This window comes from Rhinopithecus bieti, unplaced genomic scaffold (assembly GCF_001698545.2).
Source record: "Rhinopithecus bieti isolate Rb0 unplaced genomic scaffold, ASM169854v2 scaffold_13029, whole genome shotgun sequence".
Classification (NCBI taxonomy): Eukaryota; Metazoa; Chordata; class Mammalia; order Primates; family Cercopithecidae; genus Rhinopithecus; species Rhinopithecus bieti.
In genome coordinates this window covers 1,076,686-1,090,740 of record NW_016807982.1, presented here as the reverse complement: position 1 = coordinate 1,090,740, position 14,055 = coordinate 1,076,686, and the positions used below count along the sequence as shown (strand labels likewise).

Sequence of the window (14,055 nt, the reverse complement as noted above, 5' to 3'; positions counted from 1 at the left end):
TGGTCTTTTCACATAGTCCCATATTTCTTGGAGGCTTTGTTCATTTCTTTTTACTCTTTTTTCTCTAAACTTCTCTTCTCACTTCATTTCATTCACTTGATCTTCAATCACTGATACCCTTTCTTCCACTTGATCGAATCAGCTACTGAAGCTTGTGCATGTGTCACGTAGTTCTCGTGCCATGGTTTTCAGCTCCATCAGGTCACTTAAGGTCTTCTCTATGCTGTTTATTCTAGTTAGTCATTCGTCTAATCTTTTTTCAAGGTTTTTAGCTTCTTTGCAATGAGTTCGAACATTCTCCTTTAGCTCAGAGAAGTTTGTTATTACCAATTGTCTGAAGCCTTCTTCTCTCAACTCGTCAAAGTCATTCTCCATCCAGCTTTGTTCCATTGCTGGCAAGGAGCTGTGTTCCTTTGGAGGAGAAGAGGCACTCTGATTTTTAGAATTGTTAGCTTTTCTGCTCTGGTTTCTCCCCATCTTTGTGGTTTTATCTACCTTTGGTCTTTGATGATGGTGACATACAGATGGGGTTTTAGTGTGGATGTCCTTTCTGTTTGTTAGTTTTCCTTCTAATAGTCAGGACCCTCAGCTGCAGGACTGTTGGAGTTTGCTGGAGGTCCACTCCAGACCCTGTTTGCCTGGGTATCACCAGCAGAGCCTGCAGAACAGCAAATATTGCTGCCTGCTCCTTCCTCTGGAAGCTTCATCTCAGAGGGGCACCTGGCTGTATGAGGTATCAGTTGGCCCCTACTGGGAGGTGTCTCCCAGTTAGGCTACTCGGGGGTCAGGGATCCACTTGAGGAAGCAGTCTGTCTGTTCTCAGATCTCAAACTCCGTGCTGGGAGAACCACTACCCTCTTCAAAGCTGTCAGACAGGGACGTTTAAGTCTGCAGAAGTTTCTGCTGCCTTTTGTTCAGTTATGCCCTGCCCCCAGAGGTAGAGTCTACAGAGGCAGGTGGGCCTCCTTGAGCTGCGGAGGGCTCCACCCAGTTTGACCTTCCTGGCTGCTTTGTTTACCTACTCAAGCCTCAACAATGGCAGACATCACTCCCCCAGCCTTGCTGCCACCTTGCAGTTTGATCTCAGACTGCTGTGCTAGCAGTGAGTGAGGCTCTGTGGGTGTGGGACCCTCTGAGCCAGGTGCGGGATATTATCTCCTGGTGTGCCATTTGCTAAGACCATTGGAAAAGGGCAGTATTAGGGTGGGAGTGTCCCGATTTTCCAGGTACTGTCTGTCATGGCTTCCCTTGGCTAGGAAAAGGAATTCCCTGACCCCTTGCACTACCTGGGTGAGGCAATGCCCTGCCCTGCTTTGGCTCACACTTCGTGGGCTGCACCCACTGTCTGACAAGCCCCAGTTAGATGAACCTGGTACCTCAGTTGGGAATGCAGAAATCACCCATATACTGCATTGCTCACGCTGGGAGCTGTAGACTGGAGCTGTTCCTATTCGGCCATCTTGGAACCCCACCTTTAATTAGGTTTAATTATAAAGATGTTCAGATTATCTCACAAAATAAAATTCGACTCTGTGCTATCACAGGAGGCATAAACAAAGTGATTTAAAATGGCTTAAATATCATGTATTGAAATCTAAAGCAAAACAAAGGAATAACAGGCATATGCAAACAAGAAAACAGGAATCACCATCTTCACACCAGGTAAGTTAGAATTCAGGGACAAAGGCATGAAATAGGACAAGGAAGTACACTTTACAGCACTAAAGGAGACAATTCACAATGCAGATATAACAGATATCAATAACTATGCACCCAATAAGAAAATGCATGTGTCATAAAGCAGAAACTAGGAGGTGCAAAGAGAAATCGGAGCATGCCAATAACAGCATTAACTCACCACTCTCAGTCCATAACAAATCAAAGAAACAAAAGGAAGGCTGTAGAAGACCTAACCAAAATAATCATAGGGAAGTATTTATGAATATGAATATATGTCAAACTCTGTAATCCGATATTAGAGAATACGCTTTCTTTTGAAGCATACATGGAACATTCATGCAAATATCCCTTATATGTAAAGAACTCTTAAAATTGAGAAAATAAGTCTGAAAGTACCATAAGCGAACATTCAAAGACTATGAAAGAAAAGACATGCAAAAATCTTGAAATATATGAAAAAGTACTCACTTTCACTCCATTATTCCTTACCTATTAGATCAGCAAGAATCCAAAAGCTAGACAACACACTGTTGATAAAAATGTGGGAGAAACTGACACTGTCACTGCTGGCCCAACTCACAGAGGAGAATTTTACAATATACACTATTTGAGCAACAAATACACTAAAAGCCCAGACTCTACCACCACACACTATATCCATGTAACATGACTGCACTCATACCCCTAAATCTAGAAAAATAAAATAATAATAATAAAGGCAATGGATGGAAACATAGTAACTGTGTTTGAATCTATGAGTTCATAATAATATTTTTAAGACAAATAATCCTATTTAAAAGTGAGTAAAAGGCATGAATAGACATTTCTCAAAAGAAAATATATAGATAGTCAACAAACCTATGAAAAAATGCTCAACATCACTATTCATGAGGGAAATGCAAATTAAAACACAATGAGGCTGGGCCCAGTGGCTTACGCCTGTGATCCCAGCACTTTGGGAGGCAGAGGCAGGTGGATCAACTGAGGTCAGGAGTTTGAGACCAGCCTGACCAACATGGTGAAACCCTGTCTCTACTAAAAAATGCAAAAATTAGCCAGGCATGGTGGCAGGTGCCTGTAATCTCAGCTACTCGGGAGGCTGAGGCAAGAGAATCGCTTGAACTCAGGAGGCAGAGGTTGCAGTGAGCCGAGATCGCACCACTGCACTGCAGCCCAGGTGACAGAGCAAGACTCTGTCTCAAAAAAGAAAAAAAAGAAAAGAAAACCCACAATGAAATACCACCTTACTCCTGCGAGAATCGCCATTATGGATAAGTTAAAAAACAATGGATGTTGACATGGATGTGGGGAAATGAGAACACTTAGATACTGCTGGTGGGAATGTAAATTAGTACCTCTATGGAAAGCAGTACGGAGATTCTTTAAAGAGCTAAAAGTAGATCTGCCATTTGATCCATCAGTCCCACTACTGGGTATCTACCCAAAGAAGAAAAAGTCATTATATGAAAAAGACACTTGTGCATGTATGTTTAGAGCAGCACAGTTCACAACTGCAAAGATGTGGAACCAACCTAAGTGTCCATCAACTAATGAGTGGACAAAGAAAATGTGGTATACGTACACTATGAAATACTATTCAGCCATTAAAATCAATGAAATAATGTCTTTTTTTTTTTTTTTTTTTTTGAGACGGAGTCTCGCTCTTCGCCCAGGCTGGAGTGCAGTGGCCGGATTCAGGCTATGCAAAGGCTCCGTCCGGGTTCACGCCATTCTCTCCTCAGCCTCCGGTAGCTGGGACTTACAGGCACCCGCCAAGGGTGCCCGGCTAGTTTTTTGTATTTTTGTAGAGACGGTTTCCCATGTTAGCCAGGATGGTCTCGTCTCCTGACCTCGTGATCCGGGGCCCGGTCTCGGCCTCCCAAGTGCTGGGTTACGGGCTTGGCCACCGCGCCCGGCCGAAATAATGTCTTTTGCAGCAACTTGGATGGAGCTGGAGGACTTCATTCTAAGTGAAATAACACAGGAGTGGAAAAACCAAAAACAATATGTTTTCACTTATAAGTGGGAGCTAAGCTACGAGTATGCAAAGGCATACAGAGTGATACAATGGACTTCAGAGACTCAGAAAGCAGAGGCTGGGAGTGGGGCTAGAGATAAAAACTACACACTAGGTACAATGTACACTAACTCACACAGGTGCACTGAAATCTCAGAATTCACCTCTATGTAGTTCATTCATGTAACAAAAACTACTTGGACCCCAAAAGCTATTGAAATAAACACAAATAATAACATTTTTTAAAAAACTCATTAGTCACTTACAGAAAATATTAAGAAAACAGCTATATTTTGATAACCAGTAAGTAAAAGGAGGGAAGAACAAGCATTCATCCTGCTTTTTGTATGCAATGTATGTCAGGGTAACTAAATATTAAGAAGGGGAGTCTCTTTATAAAAGTATTGCAGCCAGTAAATGAAGAATAGAATTTATCACCATTTTGAAACCTTTATTAAAATAAATTCTGGCAATGATCATAAATGACTGCTAATATCACAAAAAGCGAGGCAACCAGACATTATATGCCTTCTGATGGAAGTACACAACCACCACCTAGGAAGTATTCTTGCCAAAAAAAATATCAAATTTGAATCTGTTTAAACCCTTGGATCTAAATACCAGTTTACAGGAAATACAGATGACAGAGAAACAAGTTCAATGATACCATAATGATGTAATTGACAACATACAGATTCTGGAAAACTCCTCAGTGAAAATGACCTCATCTTAAATCCAGTTGTGATGTATGACATTAACTGAATTCAGATTCAAACAAGCTGTTCTTAAAATTTTTGAGACAATATATGAAGTAGGAACATCATATATGGTTGGTTCCATTCATATATTTGAGACAATATATGAAGTAGCAAGTTATTAACCTGAGCCTCTGTGGCTCTGTGGTAAACTGGGGGTAGCAACAACAATATTTCATTGAGTTGTGCTGAGGCTGAAATGATATAATCCACCCAAGGTCCTTAGCAGCATGCCTGGCCCCTAGGCTCTTTATAGCTATTGGCTGTCAATTACTGGTTAAATGAATAGGGAGGAAAGAAGCTATGATCTGGAGGCAGCCGCAAGGGGTGAGGAGAAAGAACAGCAAACCCGCCTCCCACCAGGAGGAACTTGGGCTATATGCCAATAAGCAGCCTCCACCTGAAAGGGCTGCAGGGAGGTGGGATCCTCTGGAGAAAGCCAGGTTTCTTATTTATCTATTTAGTAGAGATGAGGTCTCGCTGTGTTGCCCAGGCTGGTCTCCAACACCTGGCTTCGAGTGATCCATCCACTTCAGACCTCCAGAAGTGCTGGAGGTGGGAGTCACTGCACCCAGCCCCAGCAGCTTCTTGACATGGGGCCAACAGATGGCCAGCCCAAGCCATGAGGCATCTCCCTCAGGTAGGGCTTTTTCCTACTATTACATTCTCAGTTGTACTGGCCTTGGCCAGCTCTCTGGCTACCTACATTGGACCCCTTCAGATAACAGTTCTTGTTCCTGCCTGAATTGGCTGGCCAGCCTGAGTGGACCCTGACATTTGTAACTGACCTGTATGCCTTACTGCACTTGTGGTCAAACTACAGCTAACAGCAAGAGCATAGAGTATAAGGAGTCTGTGATCTCTGTCCTGTCTTCCAGGAAGGTAAACCCTGTGGGTCTGGTCAGCCTGGAGTAACTGCTAGAAAGATGTTACATGAAAACATGTAAGCAAGACCCAGAGCTTGCTCCTCAGGGAGATGATGACTCATTTCCTCCCAGATCTCATCTTTGTCCCAAGACATGCAGAATATTAGTACATGCCAACCACTAGTAACACCTATACTTGAGATCCGACCCCTACAAGAAAAAAACAAGTTCTCAGTGGATTGTGAGCAAAACGAAATCACAATCAAAATTCAGTGATAACAGAGCTGTATTAGTCAACTTCCTTGCTGCTATAAAGTACTGCCTGAGACTAGGTAATTTATAAAGGAAAGAGGTTTAATTGACTCACAGTTCCACATGGCTGGGGAGGCCTCAGGAAACTTACATTCATGGCAGAAGGGGAAGCAAACATGTCCTTCATCACATAGTGGCAAGAAAAGAAGTGCAGAGCAAAATGGGGAAAAATCACTTATAAAACCATCAGATTTCATGAGAACTCACTCACTATCACAAGATCAGCATAGGGGTAACCGCCCCCATGATTCAGGTACCTCCCACCAGGTCCCTCCCATAACACATGGGGATTGTGGGAACTAAAATTCAAGATGAGATTTGGGTGGGGACACAACCAAACCATATTAAGGTCCTAAAAGGCAAAGTTGCCTATATCCCGTTCAATAAGGACAAAAGAGTGAGCATGTATTAGGAAACTTCAACCTTGAGCTACAGTCTTTTGAATGTTGTCAGGAGGAGAATGGGTGGAGGAAGGCGAGGAAAGAATATAAAGACCCTCCAGCTCTCCCCTCTTTCTCAAGTACAAAGTGTGATCAGTTCTGTTCCTGAACCAGGAAGCAAATGAGAAAAATCAGGTAAGTTTCAGCCCTCTGGGAACTCTTTCCTGTCTTTTCATTCATAATCATCCTTGTGGTATTTGGATTTCAGACACCTCTGTTTTCTTAGCACAGGGATCCTGAGAGACATATCAAAGTAGATGCATAGGGACCAGCAGACTGAGATGCCACTGGTATGGGCAAGAGGCCATGGCTCCTGGGGTTGTGGATATGCCTGAAGAGCCACCCATGTCTGAACAACCACAAGGAACAATGAAAACAAGACACTCACCCAGAACAAGGGGCTTGAGACCTTGGCCCCAATCTCCCTGACAGCCTGTGTCTCGGTGACTTCCCTTCTTTTTCTCCTCCATGCTTTTGGTAACCAGGAAGAAGCCAGAAGAATCCAAAACACATTCCTTTTTTGGCAGTTTAATATAATTTATTAACTTATCAGGCCATTCCATCCCAAAATACAATTTGACCAGCTTTAAGAGATGTACATAACAGCACAAGAAAAAGAAAATAACAGAAAATGGGGAAGTGAAAGCAAAGCCAAATAAAATGAAGCCAGGGATTGGTCCACAAATTGCAAAACAAAAGGGCCTGTTCAGGTTTTAGAATTGGATATTAAATCCCTGAGGCTCCTGGTGGACAAAATTTCATCCATTTTAATTTCACAGTCCCCAAGAGGAAATTAAAATCAATCACAAATGTCTCATTTCCGTAAGAAATTAGTTGGTTGAGAAAAGTCCTGCGAGATGACACCTGTGCTTCCCGTTTCTCTAGGACACACCACCGAGGTTTAGCACGAGCTCCTGCCCCTACTACTGATGCTGGTGCTCCAGCCTAGCTGGACTTACCTCTCCATCTGTTTCTAGGAAACTTCAGGAACAGGGTTGGGTTGGTGACCTCCATACGCGGTCATGAACAAGCCCTTTCCTCTCAAGTGCTGTCCACAGAGGGATTCTCTCCTGCTCTGGCCCCCTGGGTGAAGTCTGCAGTGGAGGATTGCAAAGTGTCTCACCACCATTTCCTGCTGGTCCCTGGTGCCTATAAATAGGTGGAAGCTTCTCTGTGGTCCATGAATCCCCACAAAGCACTGAAGCCAAGTGTGTTCTATGTGGAAGGAGAAGACTCCTTTCTCCTCTGTTCCACATTTGTCACCTGCCACCAAGTTAGGGCTCCGTGAGCCCCAGTGACTTGAGATTCTAGTGATCACAGCTCTGCCAGCCTTGGCCTGTGGCTCCTCTCCTGCTTGGGCTCCGACACATCCGTAATGCTGCTCCAGGACCAGCTTAGAGAGTGACTCTTGTTTTCCTAATCCCCCGTCCTGTGGCCCTCACCCTCAAGGTGGCACAATTATGGGATATTTTTCTACAATGAAAATGTGGGGGGAAAAAAAGTGACTTTAGAAATAAGTATCATGTAATGGCAGGCATGATCAGAAGCATCTTTACACACAGAAAGAATCACCAACAGTGCCCTGATTAGAAAATCAATGTCTATGTGAATCCCTAGTCGACTATAGCGTGTTTAGGTATAATTATCTAATTGGATTCTTCCTTTTACTCATCTAATGCTCTTGACTTAACCAAGTGGCTCTTAAAACAAAGAAGCTCTCAGCTTTGAGAAGTGGGGGAACGGAACACACATCAAAAAGAACTGGGACCTCTCAAACTCTCTGTCTCTTTCTCCAAGCAGCATAAAATGGGGTTACCGGGGTGCAGGTTCCTGTAGGGTTCCTAACAGAGACCAGGTGAGAGATATAGCACACGGAGGTGAGGAAAGGTCACCCGCTCAGCTGCAGCATGGGGTGCGGGAAGCAACAATAAGGTAAGGAAGGAACGTGCCTTTGCCCCCCAAAAACAGGCATTTATTTGGAGGTAAGTGCAGGCTTGCTGAAAGTCAGAGGGAGGGCAAAATGATGCTAAAGACATGGTAGCAGTAATACTGATGCTGGGAGTGTGAAGAAATAGCCAGAAGCTGTGGGGAGAAAGGCTCCAGTGTCTTCCATCCCAGGCCTCCAGGCCGATTTCAAATCCCTCCTTTCCTGCAAAGCCTTCCCTGAGTTCCTGCTGCATGGAGCACTAACCCCTTGTTAGCAGATTGGGGCAGGGGCTTGAGATTGGTGTTTGCTATTAACAGATGGGTGAGCTGAGGGATGCCCAAATGGAAGATGGGATCAAAACTGAGGTAAGGGGAGCTTTGGGAGGCTGAGCTGGGAGGATCAAGATCAGCCTGGGTAACACAAGACCCCCATCTCTCCAAAAAAAAGAGAAAAAAATGAGGTAAGGGAATATTTTGAATGATTAATTTTGACTTTAGATATTGACTCCATTCAGAAAGAGACCACTCAGGCAGCTGGGTAACCCCAGCCCAACTGGAAATGCTCTTAGAAGGAAGAAAGTATTGGCAGAACCGAGTCCAGGATGAGTCCGAATGGGTAGGTCTCTCCAGGCATGTGCAGGGGATGCTGGGTGGGAGCCACTGAGTGTGTACATCAGTGCATGTGCTGGATGGGTAGGCCAAGAGCCCCATGATGGGTAATGGTAGACACGGGGGCTTTGAGAGGCCCAGGAGTCACCCAAGCACAGCTGGTTGGCAGACAGCTGGGCTCCTAAGAGGAGAGGCCACAGCAGGAGACAGATCTGGAAGTCATTAGCATCTACATAGAAGAAAAGAGAGAAAGAAAAGAAAAGAAAGGGAAACAGAGTGAATGAAGAAGCAAGCCCAGGACAGAACTCTGGAGTACAAAGACCCAGAATAGCCTGGGTGAGGCAAGTTCACCTGCAATGCCCATACCCACTCCAGACATCACTGCCTTCATTACTTCAAAACTGCACCCCTGTCCCCAAAGGGTGTTACTCCCCTTCAGAAAGTGACTTAATTTTCTGCAGCCCGAAAGCAGAGAGGTATCCCCACTGGGGGCCCCAGAACAAGATGAGGCAGGAAGGACTAGCCAGAGCTCCTGACTACACTATTTAGCATGGAGGGAGCCTAGCTGCTTTACACTGCTTCTGGGAGGAGGACACAGGGGACAATAAGGCCGAGGCAGCCATGACCATGAGTTCAGCTGCTGAGGTCAAGGCCTAAGAAAAAACCCAGTATCTGAAAAAGTCTTGGCCCCTCCTTTCCCTGCCCCTACCTTTGGGTCTGCTGCCTCCTGGGGGTCTGGGGAATGGGAGGCCTAAGGTCCGTTAGGTACCTTTTGGTCACTTCAGAGGAGCTAATGCCCTTCTTGGGGTGGAGGGTGAAGAAATCAAGGGAGGCAGCCATCTGGGGAGACAATCCTGCCTTTAGCAGCTCACATGATGTAACACCCTCCCAGGGCAGCATTTGCTGGTTTGGTTTTCCATAACCAGGGTCTGACCTGTGGCCAGGAAGGCTGAGAAACTGTCCACCCATTCTACAGACTCCCAAGAGCAGACTCACGCTAGCAAAGCTCAGGGTGGGTAAAACCAGATGTCAGTTTATGTGAGCAGTACACACCTACTGGAGGGTCAGGCCTGGAACACTGCAGCCCCCTGAAAGAGTGCTTTTTCCAAAGGAAGTCAGGTAGACAAGGAGGAAGGGACCACCTGGGCCATTTCCTCTCCTGGCCCACACCGGCCTTGCTTTCATGACTGAACCTCAATTAAGATTCATGAGACAAGAATGGCAGATAATAAACATCAAAACTCTTCTCTAAAGACATGAGACACTAACACTACCAAGCCCAGGGGAAAGAGTGACCAAGTGGAGAGAGGACTATCACCTCGCATCCACACAGAGCTCAGCCTGGCTTCCACAGTGAGTGCTCCAGAAAACTCGGGGCTACAATGAAGAATTCAGGGGTCAGTTACAAGGAAGACAGGGTCTAAAAAATGATGGTGGGGGGTGGGAGTGGGGAGTGGTCTAGATCTCCTTTGAGGGCCATCTTCCTCTCCATTCAGCGCTATCAAGTAGCTCTGTCCTAGGCCCAATACTTGAATCTGAAATTCTTCCTTTCTCATTAGTTTAACTACTCTGTATACACAGATCTCTAGTCCTAACCTCTCCCCTAGCTTCTAGCTGACATCCAAAGGCATAGCATCACCATGATTTCCCTTAAGCACCTGAAGTTCTACACATCCCAAACTAAACTTCTCATCTTCTGCCCTCCTGCTCTATCAGCCTCTCCTCCTTGTGCTCCCAATTCTGAATAAGGACATGCTCTACCCCGTCACCAAAGGCATTCTAGCTTTCCTCTGATGTCCTCCCATCTGCCTGAGACCTCTCCCATTCATTCCCACCTCCTCAGTGTCATCACTGCTCTAGTTTAGACCCTAGCCTTTAGCTGAATTACCACAACAATGTCCCAACAGGCCATCCTAATTGCAGCATATCCAAGTTCCATTCAGCTGTCAGATTTCAACCATGCACATCTGAACACTGCCCCAGCCCCGGTGTTGACACTCCATTTATATGTAAGGTACTCAGTGACCTTGCCCCAGCACCCCTCTAATATCAGCTCCCTGTTCCCAACCTCCCATCATACATCCCACCCTGAATTCATGCTATTCCTTACAACAGTGCCTTTCCCTAGAACTCCCTCACCTCAGGATCCTTCCTCTCAGCTCACATTACTAGACAATATCACTGTATTACTGCAGTTACTGACATCTGCTGACTTCTACCCAGGGTTCATCCCATGACCCCTGCCCTGCAGAGAGAACGTGGGCCAGGAAAGGTAAACTGGGAGGGAGTTGACAGTGATCCTAGTGGGGCTGGTTCTTGGGAAGGGAGGTTCTGAAGCAGGGGAAGGGGTTACGAAGGGATCTCACTCTGTGGGAGTAGCAAATCTCTCCACCGGCTTCCTCGTGTGTTAATAAAAGCTCCGTTCTTCAAGGCTGCTTCACATCCACTATCTGATAGGTACTTCCCCAGTCCATGAAACAAGCAGGTTATGAACACATCCCAGTGTCATAAGAGGATGGCAGGAGGGGGATTTTCCTTTAAAGTCCTGTGGAAACTAAAGTCCTTGGTCAACAGTTTTAAACCCTTCTAATGAGAAACTCTGGAGGCCAAAGTGCTGCAAATGCTAAAACTATCCTATGTGAAGCTTTCTAATTTAGCCTGTCCATGTGGGAGGCGAGTGTGAAGGACCAACATACAGAAAGCCCTGGGCAGGCCTGGGACAGGATGGCTCAGGGTAAAACTGTGCCAAGAACCTGGAATGTAGAACAGTGGTCAAGGCCCTCTCAGTAGATGACCATACACACCAGCACCTTCCACCTCAGTCTTGGCATAGGGACCAACAACAAAGCTTCTGCTTGCTAAAAGAAAAGGCCAGACAGGCAAAAATGTGGGGACCCCAGGCTTCTGTTAGGGTTAACCTATGATCAGTCAAGCGTGGCAAGAAGCAGGACTGACCCCTGAGAAAAAGAGCTCTTAGATCCCATTTCCTTAGCCAAAGCAGTATCTTATTGGAAGAAAAATTACTTAGGCCACATATTCTTCCCAACCTCAACCCACCTATATCTCTCACCCATATTATTGAGAAGATGGAAACTCGCATCAAGTATTTTGATAATAGCTCATCCTTGCTCAAATCATTTCACCAATTCTGAATATCCCAAGTCCTTTAATCCTTAGGGATTCTCAATTTCCATATTTGTTTAAAAACTTCAAAATGTAGAAATTTTATAACAGGAAATGTGGTCTACAAAGTGCATTGAGATTCTGGCCCCTAAGTTACCTAACATGAACGGGAATTCAGTATAGCAATAAGAGCACGACAGACTCAAGACAGACAGATCTGTTGAATCCTGCCTCTCCCACTTACAGATGTGTGACCAGTGCAAGTTACTTAATTTCCCAAGCCTCTAGGAAATGGGGAGAAAGTTAGTAGTTATCTCCTGGGGCTGTTGTGAAGATTAAATGAGATGATGTATACAAAGTTCTTAGCACAGAGCTTGCCAAAGAGCAACAGCTCAATAAACACCAGCTATTGCTGCTATTAATGATTTTGTAATGATGTCACTGTTCTTCCTACTCTGTGCTGAGCTCACAGTGGCCTGCTCTAGGCCAACTCCTCTCTCACCAGAGTCTCAACATTCTCCTGATATGCCCCCACTGAGAAAGAACGAGAACCACTGCTGATGGGGTGGATTACACATGGACAGCGTGAAGGCACAGTGAGAACTTGGAACCACTGCTCAGGACCACTGATTTAACTCTAATCTAAGTTGCCAGTTTGGCTCAAATACTGACATAGCTCTTACATGACAGCAAATACAAGGACAGTCTGAGGATTCCGTGTGGGTCTTTACAGAAGAAAAACAAATTACACTTAAGCAAAGTGCCTTCAAATCTGGATCCTTAGTATTTGTAATTCACTTCCAAATTACCTGGTTTATACCTAGATAACTTCCCTGGGTACACACCAAGCTTAAAAATTGGAAAGTTTCTCTCTAGCATACATCTTATGATATAAGATATACACACTGAGTCCTCTTTTGTTGTTGGGGAAACTGTCCCCTACGATGCCTTCCCTCCTGCGTGGGTTCTCCGGTGAGCACTGAAGTGGGAACTGTTGTTGAAGTCTTTGCCACACTCTGTACACTTGTAGGGTTTCTCCCCTGTGTGGATTCTCTGGTGAATAATAAGACTGGAGCTCTGGTTAAAGCATTTCCCACACTCTCTGCACTTATACGGCTTCTCTCCCGTATGAATCCTCTGGTGAGTAATGAGGTTAGAACGGTCACGGAAGAATTTTCCACACTCAAGGCATTTGTAGGGCTTCTCTCCTGTGTGTACTCTCTGGTGTGTGATGAGCTTGGAGCGCTCACTGAAGCACTTCCCACAGTCCACACATTTATACGGCTTCTCTCCGGTGTGGGTGCGCTGGTGGTTGGCCAGGGTGGAGCTCTTACTGAAGCTTTTCCCACATTCGGCACATTCATATGGTTTCTCTCCTGTATGGATTCTTTGGTGACTAATGAGGGCAGAGCTCTTAGAGAAGCTTCTTCCACATTCAGAACACTGATAAAGTTTCTCCCCTGAGTTTGTGCTGTGTGGTCCAGGAGAATTCAAGTCCTTATTGATACTTTGAGGTTGTTCAGGAGACGTCTCCTCTGTAGAATTCCTCCAGTGAGCACTAAAAGATGGGCTTTGGGAAAAGTCTCCCCCGGACTCACTACATGGGTCAGGATTTCCTCCCAAGTGGATTCTCTGATGTTTCAGAAGGTTTGAGCTCTGGTTGAAGGTTTTCCAACATTCTCCACATTTATAGGGCTTTTCCCCTGTGTGGATTCTCTGGTGAGTGATGAGATTAGAGTGGTCGCTAAAGCTTTTCCCACATTCAAGGCATTTATAGGGCTTCTCTCCAGTGTGGATTCTCTGATGGGTATTGAGGTTAGAGCGGTCACTAAAGTTTTTTCCACATTCAAGGCATTTGTAGGGCTTCTCACCTGTGTGGATTCGCTGGTGAGCGATGAAGTGGGAGCTCCGACTGAAGCTCTTCATGCATGTGTCACACTTGTAGGATTTCTCTGCAAGGTACAGGCCTTGATGGTCAATAAGTTTTTCTAAGTCCTCTTCAGAAGAACTTTCTTGCCACCGTTCCTGTGAGGGATTTCCCCACTGCCCTTCATCTTCATTTTCATTTTCACTGTCTTCTCCCCAGTCAAGAGGTTGGCAAACAGCTTCTGTAGGACATTTTGATAAGGCTCCAGGCAAATCCTCAAAAATGTCCTGCTCTGAAATCTGGTCTTCATCCTCATGCCTCATTTCAAAACCTGCAAAAATGGACAGAAATGCAGTTTTTCTTCACTCATTAGTTAGCATATGTGTGTGTGGGTGTGTGTCTGTATCGTACATCTGTGAATTTGGCTAACATGAATTTGATTCTTATATCTTATATCTCA

The 14,055-nt window shown here is 45.2% G+C and overlaps 1 protein-coding gene across 6 annotated transcripts in view; it reads right to left on the bottom strand.

The window, feature by feature from the left end:
- Positions 1-6,592: 6,592 nt before the first annotated feature.
- ZSCAN20 (zinc finger and SCAN domain containing 20) overlaps positions 6,593-14,055 on the bottom strand; it is a 29,433-nt gene continuing 21,970 nt past the window's right edge. For all 6 annotated transcript variants that reach the window (XM_017884570.1, XM_017884568.1, XM_017884567.1 and 3 more), the window contains one exon: positions 6,593-13,926. In XM_017884570.1, coding sequence (XP_017740059.1) covers positions 12,668-13,926 — 1,259 coding nt within the window. In that variant the 3' untranslated portion in view covers positions 6,593-12,667. The remainder of the gene's footprint in view (positions 13,927-14,055) is intronic.